Raw genomic sequence first — 26,315 nt, forward strand, 5'->3', positions numbered from 1 at the left:
CCAACCAGTGAAGGCACAGTGAAGTTCATGCGCACGGCCGCATGAAAGATGTGGTTCTAAAACAGTGGTCAGCAACCTTTACTATCAAAAGAGCCATTTTCAGAAAAGAATCTGTCAGCCGCAAAACATATTTGAGCCTTATAATGCAAGTAACAGTCTATTACGTCTAAATTAGCCTATCAACATGACCAGTGGTTCTAATTGAGCATACATTACAGTTTTCCTCAGTCGCTTTGGTACATTTCTCGAGTCATCCTCGACTTTTGCAAAACAGTATGTGCATTTCCCAAAACAATTCGTACAAATAGCAAAACCCCATGGATTACCTGCAAAAGCCAGTCTCTTGCTCAAAATCCTTAGTTCATCTCTCAAAAGTAAATATCTGTGTCAATGAACATGTCAGTGCCATCAGAATGACAAGTCCTTGTGTCATTGTGTACGGATAAGACAGTCAAATTGCTTAGTCATGTTGTCAGTATAACCGTGTAATCTGGAGGGATGTTCTGATGTAAACTATGGCTAAAGTTTTGATGACAATTATTGTAAATTGTAGGTTACACCTTAGTGTATGTGGGAGTTTGATTGCAAGAGACTGGACAAGATTGACATTTACGCTTTTACTGTTTGTACTGTAATTTGTTGACAGACCATGTCATTGCGATACAGAAAGGAAAAGACAGCACTGCATAGCACAAAGAGAAAAAAACAAAAGTAGAAATGTGAACATAGGATAATCTCCTTGGGGAAAACTGTACATGGATTGCTGTAGGAATTACAGTGCAGTCTTCCTACAGCTCCTGACGTTCCTGTCTGTTGGGCCACAAATTCTCATCCACATCACAACAAATATCTTCTCTTGCGATGCAGCGTGGAAAGAATCTTTTAGAGTGTCTTATCCAGCCTCTGCAGGCATCTGCTGTGATGTCATCACACGCTGCATCCATGGCAGCCAGAAGGGTCATCTGTGTATGGGTCATACATGTGTTATGGTGCGCATTCACCAGTGTTTTTTTGTTGTTGTGGTGCGCGTAGGCTACTCCTGATTTTGTCAGTCATCTCATCTCTTATATGTTGTGTCTGTATCCTATCCTGTCCTGTTGAGGGTAGCCTACTTGTGGACATTGCGCCATCATCACGTGCTGTAGTAGGGGGGCCCGCCTTGATAATCCTGCTTGGGGGCCCGCCTTGATAATCCTGCTTAGGGGCCCGGTGTTGGCTCGTTACGCCACTGATTTTGATCAACAAGACATAAGCAATTGATAATGTAGGAAACAGCAGAGAATTGTACATAACCATTTGCATGGATGTACCAAAGCATTTGCAACTTGTTCAAAGAAATGAGAAACTGCTTTTATGATGTTGTATGATGTGCCACAAACAACAGTGACACAATGATGTGAAGATTGAACAGGTAGTTTTGAGAATTTCAATTCTGATCTGAGAGATGTACCAAAGCGACTGAGAAAAACTGTAATATGGTGGTGTTTTGACGGTCTTTGCAGAGAGAGGCAAAATTTAGAGTATAAGGCGCCGAGCCGTAGAGGGAGGTAGGCTATGACACACATTTTAGCTAACTGAAATATATATATTGATTATGTGAGAATCACTTTAGGCCTAAAAAATTGCTATATGTAAATGTTAAAAAATGACCGTAATCTTTTGTCAACGCTTTAGGGAGCCACTGGAGAGGGGCTTAGACCAGCAGGTCACAGACCCCTGTTTCTATAAGGTTGGCAGGGTACTGATTGGTAGCATTACTAGTGGGTGAACCACTGTAGCTGGAGAACTAACCGCTAACATGGTAGCCAGCCAGTCACAGTAGTTCTCGTAGCTTGCCAGGTGTCATTTAGCAGACTTCTGCAGTAATTGTCAGTTTGCAAGCTAGCTAGCTTGCTAGCTAACATGACGATCATTTCAAATAGTTTACTCAAGAGCCCAGTCCTCTATTTTGTGGCTAGCAGTTTGTATTCTACCAGAGCACAATTCAATAAAAGTAAAGTGATGGTGCAACTCTGCTAACAGGCTTGATGTGAAGGAATCTCGTGGGTTTACTTAGTCCCCACAGTCAAATGTGCTGATCAAAGAGATTCATTTGGAATGAAAACATTTCTCCATTTATTGTCAGTTTAAATGCTGATGTGACCAGACCTTTTTGCTAGAGTGAAAAGTCTTATGACAACATTTGGCAAGAGAACACTTATTACTGTATGTTCTCCATTTAAACTGAGGTTAATAATAACAATAACTCTAGATGGCCTGAGCAAGTTCCCTTTTGTCTTTTGATAAAGCATCTTAAAGCATACTGGAATCACTTCAATCGCTCCAGCGTGCCCCAAACCTCTGTTGACACAACCAGAATCGAGCTTAACAAGCCCATCGGACAGGCCAGCACTTAACCCAACCCGACAACGTACGTTGCTCTCGACACACGCCAGCAACAGCCCTGGCCCACAATGCCTGGTACGGGCCAGAAGTATTAACGTTGTGGCCTGTGGTGGTTTGAGAAGGGCCAGATTTAATCCTTTGTGTATTTCCACAACAGAGACTAAAGGAGACTGAGACCGAGGAGAAGGAGGCTTGAGATTTAAGAGTATCGCAGTTTCCTTTCCTCTGGCAGCAGTGATGTCCGTGTTGTTTTCCCAATTGCATTGTTCCCTGCTCTCTTCCAATAATTTTCTTTTGGTCTGCTGTTACGACGGCTGCCTTTGGCCAGTGGTCTGCCTTTGGCTTTCTGCGAAAACCCTCAGGGTTGAACCAGTGAAAGAATGTGTGGGCCTGAAAACACAGCTAGCTTGCTTTTCATGACATGAGAAGTGTTTAATCCAGAGGGAATCCCAGGTGTTTGATACTGGTGTCGGACACTGCGCTGTGTTTACGGACATGGATCAGCAGTAACACAACTTTCGGGTTGGACACTCTATCTATACAAGTCTTTCTCACTGCCTAAACGTAGTTGCATTTGAACGTTACTGTGGCCCCTTTCTGTATTATATTAAGTAAAAGCTCTTTATTAGCACCAAATTAGCACCAGGAACAGATAATCTGCCGCATCAGCTGGCCTGGAGTCTGTTGTAGTCACCTAAAGACTTTTTCCTTAGCTCTTATTATCAAGAATAGGAAAAAAACACAAGAAGATTATTCAATTACATATTAGAAAAGGTATATATTGTTCAAATCCTACACTTAGTGTAAATCTTAAAAATATGATGATGGAACTAGAATTATTAAAAAAGAAAAGTAAGAGTGAGTGTGGAAGTCAAATAATTTACCAGAATTTTATATTGTCGTTAAACATACAAGCCATACTCTTGACCAGATGATTTTTGCATCGTGGTAAGACTTTTTTTCTCAGAGTAGATGGCTTCATTCAGACCATGTAGTTGAGTCTACATGGTCAACATTTTAAAGAGAACTGTGGAGACTGATCTATTTGTTGTTGAACGTAAGGAAAAAAAAACGACGAGCACAAAGGCTCTTTCATTAGGAAGAAACCAAAAGTAAACTGGCCTCTGGGTGTTAGCGGTGTTGTTGTAGTAGCTCAAGTTTTACTGCTTTAGGAGACACTAGCAGGAGTGATGGCAACGGGCCACTGAATGTCACCCTTCCACACGCAATCTTACATATGCACAGCTCGTGCTGCCTGTACACAGATATATAGGCGTCTCAGGACATAATGGAAATCAACAAACGGCTCCCTTGGGGCTAGTTGAGATACACCACTGTAACTCTTAGACAAAGATGTAGTAGCACAGTTCTTGCACGCACACACAGACGTACACGCGCCACTAAATTACTTGGTTGTCACGCCCATGTGTGTATGCATATGTGAGGCAGTGTGTGACTTGGTGTCTAACGGGCATATGTAAGCTTTGTTTGTGCAAGAATACAGCTATATAGAGCGAGAGAGTGTGTTTATTTCTTTTTATATTTAGCCTGTCTTTATTGGGATCTCTTTTTGCCTAATTGGGCGCGTCCACACTTTGCCTAACCTCTATCTGGTTTTATGTGAATGCCGATTTATATGTTTCTTTGTACATGTGTTTTACTGGACTGAGCCATGAATTGGTGTGCAATTATTTGCACTTGCTGTGTGTGTGTGTGTGTGTGTGTGTGTGTGTGTGCGCGCGTGCGCACGCGCGCCTGTGTGAAGTTACTCAGTGCAGCGTGTGGTCAGTCTGTGGTTGCGGCAGTGGGAGGGACGGCAGGGCAGGCTGATAACAGAGTCTGAAGGGACCTCATATCCACCACCACTATTTTTACCGGGCCCAAAAGAGGAGCAAGGCTTGTTGCAACACACACTCACACAGAGAAAGCAACACACACACACACACATACACACAAGCAGTTAAACGCCTCACTAGAAAACAAGGCGTACAAATAGGTTTTGATATTTTTCACATTTAGCACTGCCACAGCGAGTCTTTTTTTTTTCTCCTTAAAGTTGCAACCCCGAGCTTTTGAGGGAGGTTGATTGTGCTACTATGGTCATAAAGTAGAAAGGATAGTAGGGCTGCACTAATCACTGTCTTTATATTAATAATGGATCAAATTAGCTAACAATCTAATAGGAAAGGCAGCTGTTTAAACTTTACTATGACTTTAACGTTGCTAAACCTGCCCAGCACCAGACTGCATAGTTAGCAGTTAATTTGTGAACACAGTGGAGCATTAAGATGAGCCAGATATGAGTGACTTATGCTGCTTCAAAGTTAAAATAAATGACAAATACATTGGAGACTGAGTCTCCATAAAAATGTGTATAATAAGGCATTTTTTAAATACAAAGAAACCTACCTTATTTATTTCAAACAGTAAGTACTAAGCTAAAGGTCTTTAACACTTTAATGACGGAAGTTACGTAATTGTGTTTTTAATGTCTTGTTTTAAATGTCTTAATATCTCCATTTTTAAGCTGGTCACAAAGGTTTACAACTAAATGGAATTTAGTAGTGCTTTCTTTATCATGTTTATTTGTATGTCATTGAAACTGATATTAAAGGTACCCGGTACCAAGTTTTTGACCACTAGTTTCTCTAATGTTTTTACATGTCGGTCCCCAATATGTTCGTTGTGGTGCGCACACACACGATGACGCACATGCACACCGTTTGTTGACCAGAAGACTCCACAGGGCACCTTTTAAATGTCTTAAACCTTTAAATGAAATGGTAACACTTTATAATAATAATAAGGGTACATGAATTATCATGAGGTCATGCATGAAATAGCATGAATTCATTCATGTAGTGCTTGATGAACTATCAGTGATGTACTGTAGGATTAATAGTATCTCATGCATGACTTAATGCAGGAACAATGCCATACGTTAACGCATCAATTAAGGATTTTCAACCATCATGATTTCTGATTTTTTTTTTTTTTTTACTTTTATTGCCTGTATTGATTGGACAGATAAAGTCAGGACAGTGGGAGAGAGAGGGATGACATGCAGCAAAGGGCCGCAGGTTGGAACTGAACCCGCGGCCGACGAGTTTTTGTACATAGGGCGCACGCTCAACCAAGTGTGCTAACCAGGCGCCTCGATTTCTGATTTATTAATGACGTTCATGTCTTCTTCAAAAAAAGTCACAGCAGTGTACATATATTTTGATGAATTGTAGTGTTGTAATCATGATTAAATAATCATTACTTCATCGTGTTTGTGTCCCTTCAAATAACTTGACCTGGTCCATCTTTAACATTGATAAATAGGATATGATTAATGGTGACATAAAATGAAATGTATTAACAATCAAAGGAGGTTGGCAAAATGGTACTGAGGTCACAAAATATTACAAATTACAGTGTACTGCAGATGCATTTTTTATAGTTGCTTTGTTCACAACATCATACGGCCTTTGAATAGTAATGACTAAGAACAATGCTCACCCAAGTAGGATATTTATGAATGTTACTTTTTACTAACTTTGAAGAGTCTGTACACCGGAACTTTCTCGATGAAGTCCAGCATTGTGATTTAATTTGCATTTGTAATGCAATTTGATGCCTAAATAGACAGAAGGGTTGACTTTATTCGAGGGGTTACAAAGATGATTGCTGCATATGCCACCATTAATCATATCTTATTTATCAATGTTAAAGATGGACCAGATTAGCACTTTATTTGAAGGGCCACAAACATGAAGTACTGAAGACGTAATGTTTAGTTAATTATGATTACAACACTACAATTCCGTTTTTTGTAGCCTGTCACTTTAACTACAGATTTACGAATGAAGAATGACATGAACATCATTAATAAATCAAAAATCATGAAGATTGAAATACCTTAATTGATGCATTAATAAACAAATGTATGCTTTTTCACGCATGGAGTCATGCATGAATTCATGATAATTCATGTACCCTTATTATAAAGTGTTACCAACTGAATTGAAATTCAGCCTGCACCAGCTCTCTGTGCTGCTGTCTAATGGTCTCCCGTTCATTTGAGCTTGATCCAATCCCAGCATCTCCTCCCACACGGGGTGTAGTTCTGTTCTGTCTTTGGGAGGAGGAACAGGGAGGCAGCATTTTCTATAAATATTCAGAATATTCTCTCCATGCCGTGCTGGATTGAGCCGGTTGAGCCTCCCATGCAGGGACTTCCCCTGGATGAGGTGTAACTGTAAAGTAGATGGAGAAGGAATGAAGACAGATGGTTTTGCCACTGACACTGGAACCAGCTGCAACCTTTTAATCTGAATCTGCTTCTGAATCAGTCGACCGAAATGAACATAAAGCAATGAACAAAAAGCATTCTAACAACCACAGAGAGCATTCGTTGGTTAGTTTCAACAGCCTGTAAGCTAAAAAAAAAATGTTTAGTAGGCCAGAAACGTCCACGTCACCTCAAACATGATTGATGATGATTTTAGCGCCACGTCAGAAGTCAAAACTTACAGCCTAATATTAGTGCACCGTTGAAGGCCACATTTGATAAACATATGACATAATGGCATGTGTGGTTGTGTACCAGCAAGGTCAAGCTTTCAAGGCTTGCCAGACTTGTCACCGGTCCAACAAAACTGAACGCAGTTAATCAAGATTATTGTAGTGTGATAGCGCTGTGTTAAACAAACAGGTTGATCCTGCCTGAAACATTTACTACTCCCTTGTCAAACACAAGATGCATCAAGAGATCATTGTGTCAATTGGTTAAACGTGAAAAGTTCACACAGGTGAGCTGTGGACCTGGGAATCTGCCAAAACCTTTGAAACATTGACGTCTGAGAAATACTCTTGGATTTGTCACATGAGATTTAAGGAAGTCGATAAGAAGCTCAGTGAATATTTGCAGAGACCAGTTCAAGTGTGATTGAGCCTTTAAAACCAGTTTTTTGACAGCGGAATCGCTTGGAAAGGTTTAACATTTGGTTTGGGAATCGGTTCCAGTACTGGCTCCTTGTAGGTGGAAAAGCTCTTAGAGAGTGACAGCGAGAGGAAGAAGCACCCAGGGGTGTGGAAGCTGTTTGTAGGAGCCAGTGGGTGTTGCCTGGACGTGGAGAAGGCAGGAGAAGAGATGGGGCAGGCCAGGGCTCAGTGGCCAGGCTTGGTGCTACGTGGTCGGCCTGGTTTTTACCCACGTTTCCTTCCCTGCACTGCGTAATGAATGGCTTCCTACTGGTCTGTGGCCGTGGCCCCGGCTTAAAGATTATACTTACCAAGGCCCAGAATACACACCCCCAGCCAGCCAGCCAGCCAGCCAGCCAGCCAGCCAGCCTGTGTCCTGGCCTCTGAACATTCCCATCCACCAGTACACCTGCTACAAACTGGCTCAGTCACACACAGCCATAATGAAAAGAATGATTTGATCTTCAATGGGAAACATACTTTTTGAGAATTCAAAACATTTTCTGTCACTATAACACACTGTACAGTTACTGCTGGTGTTTACGAATCCTATTATTTCCATTGACTGGTTAAATGATAATTCCTAATGGCCAGCAGTTGATAAGATTACTGTGTAGTATTGACATGCACACGTCTCTGGCTGTTTGACTCAACATTATGTTTTCAAACAGGAATTTGTTGTGTCGATTTTGGAGAGACTCATGTAGATAAAGCGGTCAAGACTCGCTCAGACTGAAATCGGAGATTGACCCTGCAAACTGCCAATGACAGTATATCTCAGACCAGACTGCTGTGAGGGTGACCCACCATGCAACCCAATACACATACTGTAGGAGTGTTAACATGCCCATTGTTTAATTGAGTTTAATTTCTCTTGTTTGTGAACATACTTCACTTTTTCGTGTATGACCACACAGCAACATTTCATTTCATTGTCATTGGGGCTGGTTCATGTATAAATAGTAATAGATTATAGTTCTCACATGTATATCAATTCAAGAGTGTGTGCATTTGTGTGTGTGCAGGTGCTGTTTTTGCTGCGCTCCTACCAGACTGACTCACACAGACCCCTGCCAGCAGGAAATGGCATCACCGAAGGCCTCTGTCAGCGCATGTGGCTCGCCTCTCGGTAATCCTAGACTCACATACACACAAACACACACACACACACACACACACACACACACACACACAGAGAGACACGCACAGATAAGCATCCCTCCCGCCCTTCCAACTCGCTCACCAGAAGAATAGCTCCTTGTCTCCCCGTTCATCCCCTCCCTGGCTGTGTCCACCTCATGTCCTGCCCAGGCTTCCATTTCAAAGCGAGCGCCTGCTGTCCCATCCGCAGACCTCCCCCTTTCTTTCCCTCTCCCCCTTCTACCTCTGGCCCTCTTGCCCAAGATCGAGGCCTCAAGATGGGGCACAGATTACCCTGTCGGCCCCCTCCTGCCCGGCTGAGGTCAGGCCTGGGTCTCCAGTTTCCTCTGTTCCGCGGCCCACAGCAGATGACACAGGGTCACTGGGTTAGCAACACTAGCCCTGCTAGCTGCGCTTGGTTACACTGATGAGCCTTTATTAAGATGACGAGGTGAATTCTTGCTCACCAGAGCGCGCCCACCGTCTGTCCGTTTGATCATGCAGCATCACAGAGCCCGGCGCCCAGATCTAAGGACAACACAGGTCTAAAGATCTCTGTTTTTGGAATAAGAAAACCACCTCTCTCTTCCAGAACACCACTAATTTGAAACGGCCACCTTCCAAAAAGGACGGAATGCATTGTTCGTCTGGTCTGAGTCAGTGTTGGGTTTTGGCCTCACACCATCTCTGTGTTATGTCATTTTGGACTTTTTCTGGCTCCAAGAGGGTGTCAACGCTGTAACAAGGAGTGCAGACACTCGTGTAGCTCACTGCAGTTGACTTTGGCTTTGTGTTCGCACTTAAGACCCAGTACCAACCTCTTAGAACATCCCCACTGTATTGTTTGGATTGTGATCAACTGATGTAGCTTCTTACAGCCGATGTGATAATGTTACCTCACATTCATACACACATGAGCACACTCAACCCACTTCACAGGACTCCTCTCTGACCAAATATGTTCTTACTTGAGGCACACACACACACTCACACTCCCTCAGCCCTCTTCCCATGCTCCATCACATGTGTTGTGTGTTTGTAAAGTGTGCAGAGAATATGAGTCTTATTAATATCTGGGTGATGAAAATGTGACGTCAAGTTCACACACTGTCTCCCTTGTTTTTACACACTTGAGGGCTTTCATAGCACTGTGGTCATACCCTCGATTGAACACACACTGAACTGAACACACACACACTTTGCGCTGCCCACACATGCTGCTCCACTTACACACTAGCCATTGGCAGATATGTATTTTAGATATTCTGATATTATTTCAACATTTCACAAATAATTTAATGGTCATAATTCTACATCGTTACTATAGTGAAACCAAAGAGTCATGGGCTACATAGTAGTCTAAAATGATTGTATGTTTTACGAATAGGGAGGAAATGGTTACAACAATGGTTTGCCTTTTTCAAGACTTTGCTTGTTTATATGCGCGTAAACTGTAAGTAAATTAATCAAATCTGTGATCGTACAGCTGGGGGCATCTCATGTGATGGTCCCAAATTCTTTAAGGATTCACCACAAATGAAAACAAACACAAACACATCACTGTCCTATTCAGCATCTTCTCCTGCGAGTTGTTGACGCAGTAATAACAGTAACTTCTTGTTTGGGTAGTCTACACATAAATGACTCTCATCTGTTGCCCAATCATGGCCACATGCACTCACTAACAGGAATCATGCTGAAACCATTATTTGATTAGTTGATCATCAACAATTTTTATGTCCTATTATTTCACTTTTGTACGTACACAGGGCGCTGGTAAACTCAAATAAATGTACCAGCCCAAATATTTTTCAAACAGCCATAAAACTGTATTTGTCGAGTACTTGTATTTGTACAAGCACTGCAGCTCATTGTGTTGGCATTCATCATAAAAAACAAATCTCTCCTCACCCTCTTATCTGTGAAGCGCCACTTCTTTTCAACCGTATTTCAACCATGCGCTTAATTTTTCTATTTCTATTCTGGCAATGTGCTGCCACATACTTGCAGACTGTCATTGCGGTTCGCAAGAAATTCTCAGCTGGATAAAGTAAGCGTGAGTGTAGCGACGGTGTACAGCGAGGGCCAATCGAAGCATTGCAATACAACTGTTGGCGGTCATACGTTGCATGCCGCCACCAGAGTGCAGAGTCGATGCAAAACAAAACTTGTTCAAAGATATGTGTGTTGTAGTCATAGACAGTTAAAGAAATGGACAAAGCCACACCGTAGACATCCACTGAGACCAGTAAAGTCTATTAGAAGCACTTTTCCGGTGATGGCTGAGCGTTACTGCACAGCCTCCAACTGAGCTTGAAGAGGTAGATGTGACGTGAGCAACCTGTCTGAAAGTTGTAAGTTTTCTGGTGACGAGAAATCTCAATCAATCCCGAATCTTGCAGCAACGGAGAGCGTAGGTATATGTAAGGAGATAACATATGCACAGGCTAATTATTGCAAACTAAAATGCTAGTTAACATTAGTAATTAAACTAAAACAGCTAATGCAAGTCGAAACTGCCTGCGAGCTTCTCCTCTACTGTACGGTAATTTGTCTATTATGCGACAGAAAGTTGCGTGGTTATGAAAATGCCTGCTATGGAGCCATAACGTGAGATACAAGGTAATGGAGCCTTTTTCTTTGTTTATTGAGCTTTTTTCACAACAGATCAAAGATACACAGAAACACTCAGAACAGAGTTCCCACCCCAAGAAATAGATAAATAAATAATAATAAAAATAAATAAATGAGTAAATCTAAGACGATGCATGTCAAATTTGTTGTGAGAGAGCACATATATACACATGACAGAAAGAGAATCTTACAAAAAAAGAAACAACAAATGGAGCCTTTATTTAGAAATAAACAATGGACAAATAGAGTCTTTAAACGCTTCAGATGTTATTCGCTGTCAAAGTGGCACTAAAATGAATGCGGGTGATGGCTTGTTAGCAACAAAATGGCTTCATAGGAGGTACACTTTGTGGAGGCTGGCTTACCCCCTTGGTTGTAGTGATGGGAGTTTGTAGAAAAGTAGGCCTATCTCATAAACCCGCCAATGGCGGCTGACTTTAGATATTTTAATTGCCAATGTAGATTGTTTGTATTTTAAAGTATTTGTCAAAGGGCGGGTGTTGATTTTGGACCCTGGGTGTCCTGTCCAAGGCAGTGACACCTATAACCTGACAATGAATAATGGACAATTTAAAATAAGACAAATAACACAAAATATGCCAAAAAAACAGAATGAAACAAAAGTAAGTTGTTAACTGGCAACTGAGTGTATATACAATCTTGTAAACCTTTGGCACAGTGTTGCCTCTTGACAGTGTTTTGAAAAGTTGCAGTACATGCCGGGATCCATGTAAATACACCTTGTTGTTCCATACATAATAATAATAATAATAATAATAATTAAAGCTGCAAGCAGCGATGAACGGGCCCTCGCCTTCTTGCAGTCGGGGGTACTGGTAGACGCAACATCACATGCAGACCACACATTCTAAGTTTCATGTAAATCGGAATAACTTTTGCCAAGATACAACCGTTGATGTTGAACATCCACCTACAGGAAGTTGTTCCTCCATAACTTGCGCATTGTTTTAGCTATCAAAATTCTTTTGATGACTTTTTGTCATGAGGGTACACCGAGTCTATATCCAAGTTTTTGTGCGGATTGGACTCACGGTCCAGGAGGAGTTAGACAAAGTATGTTTCCCATATATCGTGATGTGGCTAATTAATAAAACAAATTCTAACAGCGCCATCTAATGGCCGATTCACTCTAAAGTTGGCATGGATGCTCAAGCCCCTATGCGGAACAACTGTGTCATGTTTGGTGTCAATCGGAATAAATCTTGGTAAGATACGCAACTTCCTGTTTCGACAGCCCCCTAAAGGAAGTTGGTCCTCTGTAACTTGTGCATTGTGTTAGCTATCAAAATTCTTTTGGTAACTTTTTGAGGGTCCACCGAGTCTACGTGTAACTTTTTGTGCAGATGGGACTCACGCTCTAGGAGGAGTTTAAAAAAAGCTCAAAGCAAATTTGCTAATTAATTAAAAAAATTAAAATGGCTACTAAAGGCCGATTGAGTCTATATGCCAGTTTTTGTGCCGATCGGACTTACGCCCCAGGAGTAGTTAGATAGAGTAGGTTTCCCATATATCAATATTTTGCTGATTAATTAAAAAAAAATTAAAACGGCGCCATCTAATGGCCGATTGACGCCAAGTTTGGCACAGATGCTAAACCGGCCATGACGAACAACCTCGTCAAGTTTCGGGGCAATTTGAAAAGTTGTTGCCAAGATAACGCAACTTCCTGTTTAGACAGGAAGTTGCTGTAACTTCAAAATTCTCTGGATAACTTTTTGTCATGGGGGTCAACGGATACTACCTGCAAAGATTCAAGAAGATTGAAATTACGGCCTAGGACGAGTTCGAAAGAATGTAAAACACATGAAAAATGCATAATTAAAAATGGCCGCCTTCCGGTTGAGCGGAGCTAATGAAGGTAAATGGTAAATATGTCCGCAATGATTAGAGCAATATGGGTATTAAATCTGGTGAGGATCGGAGCAACTATGTCCAAGTTAAGGCCTTCCAGGCATTGGGGGCGCTATGGAGCCCACTTACAGGTTTGGGCCAAATCGCTGTACAGTCTCGTAAAGCTCCCAGGTGTTTATGTGGGCGCCAATTTTTGTGAGTTTTCGTATATATTGAGGCCACCAAAAATGTGCCCAAGAGCTAAAACCAATTAGGGTCCCATAGGCCACGCCCACTTTGACCAATCAGTACCTTACTGTAGGGGTGGCCTCATGAGTGGCCCTAGATGGTACCCATCAAATTTTGTAAAAATCGGATGAGCCGTTCATGAGCTATAAACTTTATGTACTTGTAGCGCCCCCTAGTGGCCAATTTTTGTAAAATGTGTGGGGCATCTCCAGAGGTTCATGGCAAACAAGAATCTTAAGTTTTGCGTTGATAGCAATTATTTTGTTCGAGATATGGCAAAGTTGGTGTTTGCATACTTACATACACAAATTTGTTTGTGCGTAATATGTGCAATTTTTATCCTATAAAAATTCTTTGGATAACTTTTTGTCAGGTCCGTCTGGAGATGCTACCTGCCAAGTTTCGTGCAGATCGGTCGCACGGTCTGGGAGGAGTTCGGCAAAGTAGGTTTTCGATAAATCACGATTTTTCACGCATAAAAGTCTAGGCGGAAATGGGCGTGGCCTATATCAGGAGATTCAGCTGGATCCAGGGAACGTGAAAATATGTTTTTTGAATGTGAGATGTACGGTTTGGGAGTTATAGGGCCAAAAGTTTTTTTGTTTTTCTGCAATAGCGCCACCTAGTGATGGATATGTGTAATTTTTTTGAATCTTTGCAATTTTCACCAGTTGTGACATGTGCAAATTTTTGTGAGTTTTCGTGCATTCTAACTCCCTCAAAAATGCGATTAAGAATTGGTAATAATCTGACCAAAAACAATAGGTTCCTTCGCACTTTCAGTGCAAGGCACCATTGGGGCCTTGCACGTTCGTGCTCGGGCCCTAATAATAATAAGTTTATTTGATATAGCACCTTTTACAGACAAAGTCACAACGTGCTTCACATGATTAACATTTGTAAAAAAAAAAAAAAAAATACAGTAGGAGCCAACAGAAAATAAGCAAGGGAAAAAGAATTGAAAGACCAATAAAAGTCATTTAAAAGATTAAAACCCAAAGTTACAAACATGAGTCAAAAGCGAATTTAAACAAGTGCGTCTTCAGCTGCTTTTTAAAAGCATCAACAGAGACCGCAGAACGTATTGGAAGGGCATTCCACAGGTTTGGAGCCACCGCTTCAAAGGAACGGTCACCTTTAGGGCCCTATTTTAACGATCTAAGTGCACGGCGTGAAGGTGCGTTTCGGGCGTGTCCAAATCCACTTTTGCTAGTTTGACAGCGGAAAAAAGGGTCCCTGCACCAGGCGCATGGTTCAAAAGAGTTGTACTTAGTGTCTTCATTAATTCATAGGTGTGTTTTGGGCGTAACATGCAATAAACCAATCAGAATGTCATCTCCCATTCCCTTTAAAAGCCAGGCGCGTTTGGACCTTGGCACATTGCTATTATGATGGCTGATTTGCACCGTCATAATTTTATTTGTAATCTTTTGCGTGTGTGTGTGCTGCTGCGCTTCCCTGTGTGTGTGCATCTCTTGCATCGGGCTTTTAGCTGCGCTGCGCCGGGTGCAAGATAGGGCCCTTAGTTTTTAAGCAAGTGTGTGGGACCACCAATAATCCCCTGGTTAGAATACATGAGGGACCTGTTTGTAGCGTACAGATGGAGCAGGTCCAAGATATAAACAGGTGCCTGAAAGCTTTATAAGTCAGAACAAGAATTGTAAGTTGGATCCTGAACCTACATCTAGGTTTAGGAATGGATTTGAGTTGAGCTCACTAAATGACACACACAAAACTGGATCTTCTGTTGCAAGAGATACAAACATAAGCCCCAATACATAAACACACTGGTATAAGGCTCTGGGAAAAAAGCTAATTCATGTGGCTTGAGTTAAAACTAGTTTATCTTACTTCAAGAATGAACTGTCACGCTCATAAGTTTACTTGTTTTACCGTCAGACGGGAAGCTGTAAAACCACAACGGGATGCCTGATCAGGATGGGGAAATGACATCAGCCCTTGGGATCACGCCCAATCACGAAGCGCCTCAAAACCAATAGATCCATTGAGTTACAAACGTCCAATGACCTAATCGAGCAGTTTGCAGGGAGACATGAGGCTGTTTCTGAAGAAAATCTTTGTCTGTGATCTTAATGGAAAATAGATAATCAATGACTGGAGGCTGCAGTCTTGGATCTGTAACTTTATATAAAAGGTTTAGGAGCATTTAAGGAGCTCCCTTCATAAAAGGGTTTTCATTATTAAAAGGTTCTTTCTTCAGTGTCTTTTGCTAGATCACGGTACAACTAATCATCCAAGGTACTTGTTGAATGAAATAGCTCAGAGAAACCCCCTTATGTTTGTTTCTTTACAGACAAAATGGCTGCGTGGTGACCAGAGGAGCCTTTCTGGATGTGTTGGTGTGCCTGTGTGGGCTGAAGATCAGTCTTCTGGATGGTGAGTAGTTACTGAGGGGTCGCTACATTTGACTCGGGTTTTAAAGGAGAAATCCGGCGCAAAATGAACCTAGGGGTTAATAACACATGTGTACCGACTCGACCGTTCTCTTGGACTTGTTTTCATGCTAATCGAATGTGTCCAGTTTTAGCGCAAACCGCTAATTAGCTTATAACGCTAGTCGTCGGTAAGGTAAAAAAAAAATTGCTATTTCTATACCACTAACAAGGCTCAAAATAGCACCAGACTTCCACGGTAGCATAACGAGGGTCCCTACATGTAAACCGAAGCATTGAGAACTTTGTAAGTGTACAGACAGTTTATTAAAAAGATAGTTTATAAAGACAGTAGCGTTCACGTATACAGGCGGGCGCCATCTTGGGAAAACGGTCACGACCAGTCGAACGACAAACGCCGTGCTTGAGCTACGTTACTGGTTACTGTTTGCACGGCGTTCGTGGCACACAAATGGAACTCTTTTTCACTATCTGATATACCTAGGAGAATCCCTGCACCCACCCTGTGGTGACGTGCGTTTGTGTCACATGGTTGCCAGATGATCTTGCATAACTATACTGTATATGGCCTACATGGCTTAAGATCGCATTCTTGATTCAAGATCAGCAGTTGGATGACATAATAATATTTATGCTAAAATCACTCATCTACTATCATAAAGTCCTGTGATTGGACCGTTTTTCTTTCACACCAAAAACAAACGGCACCAGAGTAGAGCTGCAAAGTTAAATCGATTAGTTGTCAACTATTAAATCATCAACTATTTTGATAATCGATTAATTGTAATAATAATTGTGATAAAAAATTCCCTAATTCCAGAACTTATTTTCTAGTTTCTTCACTCCTCTATGCCAGTAATCTGAATATTAATAATAATAATATTATCTGAGTTGTGGACAAAAGGCATTTGAGGACGTCATCTTGGGCTTTAGGAAACACTGATCGACATACTTCACCATTTTCTGAACATTTTTATAGACCAAACAACTAATCAATTATTTGAGTAAATAATCGACAAACGAATCGACAATGAAAACAATCGTTAGTCGCAGCCCTACACCAGAGTGCACCTGGGAGCAGACCCTAGCAGAAAAAGAATTGATTGTGACAGCTTTTACACAAGCCCAAACAGGCTAATGCACCAGAGTCTATTTGAGCCGCACCAGACAGGCAAAGTATATATACTTTATATATATATATATATAACCGCACTATGTTTGCCAGATCGGGTAGCTGATCTGTAGTTCCAATGAGACATCATTATTTACGATACATTATTCATTCACAAAGAAAATTGGTGTCCTTAAAGGTTGGATTTTTAAATAAGGCATTAAAGGTGCTGTAGGTAGGATTGTGAAGATCCATCATCGACAACTTCTCAGTCCCTCCCCCCCTTTCTGCCAAAGCCCATAACGTTCTCCTAAGCCCCTCCCCCACAAGGGAGAATGAATGCGTGTGCATGAGCAGTGATTGACACGGAGTTAACCCCCCCCCCCCCCTCCTGGCCCTGATTGGTGCATCTGAACAAGGGGGCGGTGGATTTTTTTATTCCTCTTTTTAGTCAACTTTAGCATGGGTGTATTCACGTATGCTTAGCACTGTACATCTTGCTTTGGCTTTATTAACGACCCTTCTAAAATCTGTTTTTTGGAGAATGTAGGCTTTGTACAGCTTAGATTCCCAAACAAACATTTGCCAACAAATACCAAACTTCTGAAACCACCCGTACAGCATAATCTACGTACTAATCTGCTTTCCATTCATACGCTCAGTAACTTCCAAAAACCTTTGCCAAAATATGGCTCATTCACTCCTTCTGTCTGAAAACCCTGCTCCGCTTCGTTTTGGCACGTGTTGTCGCTGTCGTGCTTGTTGCTCGTCTACTGGTCCATGAGAATTGCACTCTCCTAGCTCACTATGATGTTGGTCTGAACAGTTACTTCCCCTGAAACAGTGTATGGTGGACTTTATGACAGCAGTGAAAGACTTCTTATATGTAGAGAAGAGAGAGAGTTTATTTTGTGGAGTTTTAGACCAAACAGGTCCGAATGGAATTTATATATTACAAAGATTGAATTGAATATGAAATAGGAAATTAAGTTTATAGAAAAAGTGTATACATGTTATGGTTATAATGCTAAATCAGTACCTTCATTTACTTTATTCAACTTGGAAGTTTTACTGTATATTAAAGCCTCACATTGAGCGGAAACTATTTGAATGTTGGTCTTGAACGTGGTTGTTGAACATGCTTGTTCTCACTCTTGTTTCAGTCTTGACTGGGACTTAGATGCTGATGTCAGCCAGTTGCCGGGGAGTTTATCAGCTCGCTAAACAGCAACTGTGTTCCCTCCATTTGCTGTGAATTGGACATTGAGCACTTCCAAGTCTGAACAGACAACCCTGCAACGTTTGCTGGCGAGGCTGTCCGCTGCGCTCTCCATTTAGACTGATTGTTGACAGAAGTCAGCTTCATCCTCCCCCGTGTGTGTGTGTGTGTGTGTGTGTGCGTGTGCGTGTGCACACACACGTAGTGTAGTTGTGTGCACATGTGCGCAGACCGGCGGGGGTCTCCGCAGTGGAGGAATGTGAAACCGAAGGCGAGCGATCTTTGACAGATGGTGGGATTGTGCCTATGACCCAGTTTATGTCGGAGTGCTGCACTCGGAGGGGGGGGAGAAGAGAGAGGAGGGGGGAGGCACTTGTGTTTTCGGTCGGCCATGTGCTGAACACATGTTGGTCTTGACAGTGGAAATACCGAGGATTTCTCAAAACAAGCCTGTAGATTGAGGACCCGGCCTGGCCCGACTTGGCTCTGCTCCTTACATAACTAAATAAGCACTCTCTAGCTCACACACCTCTAATGCCTCTCTATGATTACCATAAGTCTGTCTTTGGCTTCATTTCTCACCCTCTCTCTAGTGGTGTTTGAGTCCTCCGTTGGTCTGTTTTTTCTATTTTTCCTTCCTTCTACTCCTCATTTCCAATCCTTCACCCTTTTCCTCTTGTGTAATTGCACTTTTCAAACAAATCAGATGTTGAGTTAAAAAGCCACAGGTTGGGCAAGTTTATATGAAAGCAGCAGGCTCTTAAGAGTGCCTGGCACCAGTGGTAAAGGAGGTGAACAATCGGCTTTTTCAATATTACTCCTCTTTTTTCCCTTTTTTACTGGCACCCTGCATTAAGTAGGAACTTTAGATTTACCAGCCAATTCCTGTCGGCTCTGAACACAGGTCTGTGTATATGTGTGTGTGTGTGTGTGTGTGTGTGTGTGTGTGTGTGTGTGTGTGTGTGTGTTTCATTTCTCTGCCCCAGCCCTTTGATCCATGCCGAGTCATAAAAAAAGCCCCCACCGTCCATTGCTTCATCTCTACCTCCGCCAGTCTTCCGTTTCTCTGCTTTTCAGCCGTGCCAGTAAAAAGAGCTGAAAAGAGAAAAGGAAGGTATGAAAAAGGAGACTGACACAAGTAGAGAGGGGAAAAAACCCACATCAATGTTTAAAGTATTAGTGAATATGCTGGAATTTCATGTGTCTCCGTTAAATGTGGTAGCAGATGCTGATGGTAAAATAGATTTCTCTGCCCACTGGCTGAGTCATTTTCCTGGTAAATCTTTTTTGTATCTTTTGTATGTCTGTGCTGAAGAAGAAGACTTTAAATCAGAAATCTCATGTTGTACATTTAGCCACATATATTGAACATTTTACTCAAGTGATGTCACTTGAGTCGGCGTTGGTGAGTGGGGCTTAAGACTAAAAATGAGGCTAGTGGCTCGAGGTCACATCAGCCGCTAGCATAACCGAAATCTCTGACTGAACTGTCGGCGGCCAGTGCACTGCTAGTCTGGCTCAACACATGGCTGAATGTCCCGCCCCTTCCTCTATCTCTGCTATCTATTTATGCATGTTGCTGCATCCTGGGCTTAGCGCCGCCAAGATAATTGTGATTGGTTTAAAGAAATACAAACAAGCCCAAGTTTTTTTTTTTTTTTTATTTCTATCCCAGAATACTCCAGCGCTGACACAGTGCTGTGGAGATAGGACTGGCAATGCAAGACTAGTGTGACGCTAAATCAGTGGAGTCCACTTTTAAAGGATAGGTATGCTTACTCAGATGCCATATGTAAGTTGAGTTATTGGTTGCTTCAATCATTCCACTTCACCATATTTGCGTTGGCCTGTATGAGCAGGAAACATGATAACAGAATCCCATAACGCCCTCAGCATACATACAAGGCAAGGCAGCTTTATTTGTATAGCACATTTCAGCAACAGGGCAATTCAAAGTGATAGAGAGCAGTTAGAAAACGCAAAAAAACAAAAAAAACAAAGCAAATTAAAACATCAAAGTGCAGGTCAAAAATACCACTAGATAAAAGACAAGAATAAAATTGACAGTGCAGTATAAGAAATTAAACATTAAAGAGCAGTTATAGATTGTCATACAGTGTCATCAATGCAACTTCAGTATAACAAATGAACAGTTATTTAAAGAAAGGCAACATCAAAAAGAATGGTCTTCAGCCTTGATTTAAAAGAACTGAGAGTTGCGGTGGACCTGCAGTTTTCTGGGAGTTTGTTCCAGATATGTGGAGCATAAAAACTAAACGCTGCTTCCCCCTGTTTAGTTCTGACTCTGGGGACAACAAGCAGACCTGTCCCAGACGACCTGAGAGGTCTGGGTGGGTCATAGTGTAGCAGCAGATCAGAAATGTATTTTGGCCCTAAATCGTTTAGTGATTTATAAACCAGCAAAAGTATTTTGAAATCAATTCTTTGAGGCACAGGAAGCCAGTGTACAGACTTCAGAGTGGAGTGATATGATCCACTCTCTTGGTCTTAGTGAGGACTCGAGCAGCAGCGTTCTGAATCAGCTGCAGCTGTCAGATTTTTTTAGGGAGACCTGTAAAGACACCGTTACAGTAGTCAAGTCTACTGAAAATAAAAGCATGGACAAGTTTTTCCAAATCCTGCTGAGTCCTTTAACCCGTGATATATTTTTAAGGTGGTAATAGGCTGACTTTGTAATTGTCTTAATGTGGCTGTTGAAATTCAGGTCTGAGTCCATGACGACACCAAGATTTCTGGCTTCGTCTGTTGTTTTTAACATTGTCGTTTGAAGCTGAGTGCTGACTTTTAATCGCAATCACAAGCACGTATGGCATGTGAGTGTTTTATTAACACAGACTTGAAAATATGCAAACCTATATTTTAAGTTCAATCTGTCTTACTACATAAGAAGTGTGTCACCATAATTAGGCTTCGAGCTACTTTAGCACATGAGATTAATGTTCATCTTTGGCAGCTTGGTAAGCCATGTAGTTCCATATTTGGATACTCGCACACATTTAACTTGCTTTTTGGGAAACTATGCACCAGCCGCTGCAAATCAATGTCAAGAGAAGAACGTTGTATTTTTCCTCCTCCTCCTATGAAATCCTACAAGACAATCCGCACATTGCACCCTCTGTTTCCCAACATGGGGGTACATATATATACATTCTTTTTCTGACATTTCTCAATAAATGCTTAATAACATCACTGGGCTTAACCCATGACTAAACGCCATGTAACGCTGTATGGGTAGTCGACTAATCTAATGCTAAGTAGGCCAGCTAGCGCGCCCCAGGCCATCTTCCTCATTCCCCGGAGCTAAGAGTCTTTGTCAGGATGTGAGCGGACAACAGCCCCCGGGGACATCACCATAGCCAGCTCCCAGTCAGCGACTGCAGAAACCCCAGACCAGCCAGCACAAACCCCAGCGCCGGGTGCTAACGACGCTAACGGCAATGACAGAAAGTTTACCCCCGGTGCTGGTGCCCACGTCGGGCGGAGTTGGGCCGCCACAGCGGCCAACCGAAGGTGTCCGGTCCGCCCTGGAGCTGCCGCCCGCCAAGCGCGGAATAATTCTGCCAGTGGCGGGAAGTACCACAAACCCCTTTTTTTCCCCCGGTGCTGAAAAAAGAGGAGACGCCGACATGTGATGATGACTGATGTGTCTTGCCTGCTCGCTAACCAGTCAGCTACCGCCAGAAATGAAGTCTTAGTAATTATGTGGGAAACACTGCGGCTATTTTATTAGAATGACATGAATAAACATCACTGAACGTAACGTAAATAAAACCTTTTATACGTTAACTCGTCCATGAAAAGATACTGTACATTTTCATCGGCAATGGAGGTGGTTTAACAATGAAGACAAAAACTCCCATGATCCCATGCAACTTCACGGCATCATCAATAGGTCCGTGTTTTGATTGAGAGACAGCGGCAAGGCGGCAGGTAATTACATATTGTACGTTTAATATTCTAGCACAGTAGAGAGCAGCGTTATCTGCCAAAACATTTTTCATTTGCACTACATTTTCCGTCCTGTAGATGCACTGGTTGCATTGGCAGAAAATCTGCAGTATTATTTAACAGTAATGTGGCCAGTAAAGTAGTAACACTTATAAATTTAGGAATCTAGCAGCTACTGTGGCTGGCAGATTTTTTTTGCTCGCTGTTATTTATATCTTTTCGGACAACAAGCAACCCACAAACACACACATACATATATACGTAAGGACAGAGCGTTTAGTTTAATTAGAGGGCGGGACCTCAGCAAATTGTAAAGCTCGAGCATCAGCATGAGAAGGAGGTCAGCTCTCTCACACTGTCAGACGCGCGCACACACACACACACACACACACACACACACACGTAGCGTCTGGGGTTTGTTTTTCACAGTTTGGGTAATGAAGGTGGAAGCTGATGTGAAATCCAGCTGTGTGCTTGCGTGGGAGAGCACGTGTGCAAGTGTCTCGCCAAAGTTCTAGCTTGACACAGCAAAGCGTCTTTACTGACAGCTTTCAGCCGGCTATGGACAGTACTCGTGGAGACCCAGTAAGCTCACTGTCCCACTAATACACACACACACACACACACACACACACACACACACACACCCAAGTACACATCCATCACACTTTAGTTTTTGTTTCCGTACAATCCAAACTTAATTTACTCAATACAAGACATTAACATATACCTTAACATGTTCAAACATCACACGTTTCATTCTGTGTTGACACTTCTTAAAAAGCGTAGTGTTAACGTCCTGGTGTTTGTTGGAATGGACGTAGCTGTTTACTTCTATTTTAGTTTGGCTTACAAAGTGTCTATGCTCTCTTCAAAGTCACCAGACTCGTGACTCATTGACAAAAACATTAATTTGACCTTGCAGAACATGAGCGTCGCTGGTCTACCGCTGCCTTGATCGGTTAGTTAGTTTGTGTTGTTGTGCGACTTTGGTGTTTTAAAAGGGTTAGGAACTAACAAACTAACCGATGGAGGCAGCAGTAGACGAGCAACTCCCGTGCTGTGCGAGGGAACATTACAGTTTTAGTCAAAGGAGTCTGGTGGCTTTGACGAGAGCACAGACAACTGCTTCAGTAAACTACTAACTTGCTTCTAAACACAAAGCACAGCTGAGTCTGGAGCTGATGTCATAAACCAAAGTAGAGCTGAAATGATTCATCAATTACTCAATTAGTCAATTAACAGAAAACTAATTTTGCAGTTTTTTTTATTGGTGAACTGTGACTAATTATTGCTTTTCTTTGTCTGGTGTCAGACTGATCTCATGAAGTGGCGTATGTATGACATGCCAATTCGTATGCCATTTGTGGCGTGTTACTCGTTTATCAACGCCGTTTGGCCTCCATTGACTTACGTTACCTTGCGTTTGCGTGTGAATTGACGCCGTAGCGAGTAGTATGAAAGGCCGAAAATCCGAGAGCGGGGATCACGTCCCATGTGTGACTTTGTGTCCCGCATGTGATGTTTCCTTTCCACGTTTGTTGTTTTCCTAATCCCAACCGGTTCTTCTTTTCCTAAAACCAACCCTGGCTTTAGAAAGTGCCACGTGGCGTGTATGTTTACGCTGTGACGTTACAGACTCAAAATGCGTACCGATAACGTGCCACTTGGCTTTAGGAAAGTGGCGTGTATGTTTACGCAAAGTCATGACGTCACGTTGCTGATGTGACAGTAAACTGAGATGTGTCAACTGGGATTTGGGAAGGTGTGCTTGACATTAGTCATTGATGTGATGATTAGTGGATCAATTGAGGTAATGTAGAAAAATGAATCAGTAATGACTGAAAACACGTGTTTGTTGCATAACAGTGCTAGATAAAGTCAAGGTATCACCAACACTTTCACAGTTCATCCTGAGAGGAGCATGAATGCCTGGACCAAATTCTAATTGCAATCCATCCAATAACTGATGGTGGTACTTCAGGAAAAGTCAGGAATCGGCCATGTTTTTAGCAGTTTATAAATATTTAAAACCGCATTTAGACCAGTCTAAGTAAACTCTCCGCTGAGACCTGCGTTTGTTAATGAGCTCAATGCTTTGCTGGCAGTGTAATCCACTGAGCCGGGCCTCATCCTAGAGTGTCCCACAATATCAAACAGCAGCATTAAGAGACACAAGTGCTGTAGACACAGATTTAAATAAACACAGCTGTGGGGGAACAATGGCTGTTTATGATCAGACATGAAAAATCACGTTGAAATGGCCCTCACAGGAGACGCCTTTCATTTGCCCAGGGAATGCCTGACTTCACCCCCCTCCTCCGCACACACTATTTTAATAATGGCCATCATAAAAAAATCAGCATTGCATCCTGACTAATGATGTTTTTCCCTTTTCTCTCTCTTACTCTTTTATTTCCTCCCTCATTTCTCTCTCTCTCTCTCTCTCTCTCTCTCTCTCTCTTCCCCCCCCCCTCCAGTTTTTGGCTCTGCCTTTTCTTTCACCCTTTCTTTCATTCTACCTTACTTTTTCCTTCCCTCTAGAATATGGAGTCAGTTGAAAGAAAGTATTTTTTGGGCCTCCTTGCTTGATTTGCTTCCCTTTTAGTGTTTTTTCTAGGGCGTAGCGGGTGTGTTGATGATTTTGTGTGTCTTTGTAAGATACACATAATGTATGAATGTAAGGTATGAATTGGCACCGTAGAATTACATTTGAATGTTTTAGTGTGTGACAAGCTAATGGTAGCATGCTGTTTTGCTACAACCCTTAGACACGCACGCACACACACACACACACACACACACACACACAACACACACACAACACAATCCATGTTTCTCTGTACTCCACCGTGACAGCCGTTTTCTCTTTTGACACGCTCCCATTCTCCTTCAGTCATCCTCCTCCCTCTCCTCCCTTCATCATCTGTGTCATTACTGTGCCCCTATTCCCCATTCATAACCATTAGGGTATGCTTATTTGGCACCGGACCTCCCTTTGAGGATCAGGTTCCAAAGTAACCTGGCCCATCTCCACGGTAACCCGGCCCATCTCTGGAGGAATGCGGCATTTCCCGCTCTTTTGTCAGGCCCCGTTTTGAGTGCCGCTGCCGGGGCCAGATTGAGTTGCAATTGGTTTCATAGGCTTTGTGTGTGTGTGTGTGTGTTAAACTAATTGAGTTGGCTGTCAAAGCAAGGTCTGTGTGTGAGTCTTGGAGCAATACTGTAGGGAGGAGCACCGCTTTAGAACGGCATTGGGTTACTCTATAGTCGCCCTGCCTCTGGATTACGCTTATATTTAAGAGGAAGTGCGTGTGCATGTGTGTGTTCATTTGTGTGCACATCCCTCCCCAAGGGTGTATGTTCACAGGTGGCTGGGTTGGCACAGCCATGGGCATTTCCAAACAGACACTGACGCAGCCTTTCCTATAAAAGTCAAAATAGAAAGGAACAGAGGAGGCTTCTTCAGTCTGGCCTGAGGTTGGACTGGATACGTCTGAAGAAAATTAAGCAACTCGGAATATTTCAATAAGCTTGCTACAATTTTTTTTTAATCTACATGGCCATTCATAATAGAGTCAAAACCAGGGTTATTCTAGTAAACTAAAATTAAAATAAGCAGTGAAAAATATTTTTAGTAAACTGAAACTAAATACAAACTAAAACCTTTAAAGTGCTCATATTGTGCTTTTTGGCTTTTTCCCTTTCCTTTATTGTGCTATATATGTTTTTTGTGCACGTTATAGGTTTACAAAGTGAAAAAGCCCAAAGGCACTTACCATCTCCAACAGAAAACACTGTTCACAAACTGCTCCTCTTCCGTGACGAACATGCGTCACTTTGTAACTCACGTTATAATGCTCGCCTAGCTGCTAGCGTGGCACGCCCTCATACTCTGCTTCTGACTGGCTAGTAGTCCTTACCTAGGTACTGCGCATGTGCGACTCCCAACAAAGATGGAACAGAAGTGTGATGTCTCACTCTGTAGCTAAAACAGAGAGCTCAACACACAGGGTGAAAAGAGGAGCTGCAGCAATGTGCAGTACAACAAAAATATGGTGTTTATTGAAAATTAAATCATGTGAACCTATTCTGATATAACCTCAAAATACAATTATGAACCTGAAAATGAGCACAATATGAGCACTTTAAGTAAAACTAAACTGAAACTATATTGCCAGGTTTTTTTAGCTATGTCACTACTAAAAACAAAAGAAGAAAGCATGAATTTCCGTCAACTCTCATGACATTGAACCACAGAAATTGAACGGACCTGAGCTGAGATGGCGCTGGGACGTAATTGCTTCACATCGGACACTTAACTAGCGCAAAGGTTAAATAAGAAACATCATGGCTATATTCCAAACATGTATTT

The 26,315-nt window shown here is 42.2% G+C and overlaps 1 protein-coding gene across 5 annotated transcripts in view; it reads left to right on the forward strand.

Annotated features, from left to right (window-relative positions):
• The window catches only part of thada (THADA armadillo repeat containing), a 115,078-nt gene that overhangs the window by 59,591 nt on the left and 29,172 nt on the right, over nt 1-26,315 (forward strand). For all 5 annotated transcript variants that reach the window (XM_078272792.1, XM_078272794.1, XM_078272796.1 and 2 more), the window contains exons 30-31: nt 8,379-8,482; nt 15,542-15,624. In XM_078272792.1, coding sequence (XP_078128918.1) covers nt 8,379-8,482; nt 15,542-15,624 — 187 coding nt within the window. The remainder of the gene's footprint in view (nt 1-8,378; nt 8,483-15,541; nt 15,625-26,315) is intronic.

The sequence above is a fragment of the Sander vitreus genome, chromosome 17 (genome assembly GCF_031162955.1).
Source record: "Sander vitreus isolate 19-12246 chromosome 17, sanVit1, whole genome shotgun sequence".
In the NCBI taxonomy this organism is placed as follows: Eukaryota; Metazoa; Chordata; class Actinopteri; order Perciformes; family Percidae; genus Sander; species Sander vitreus.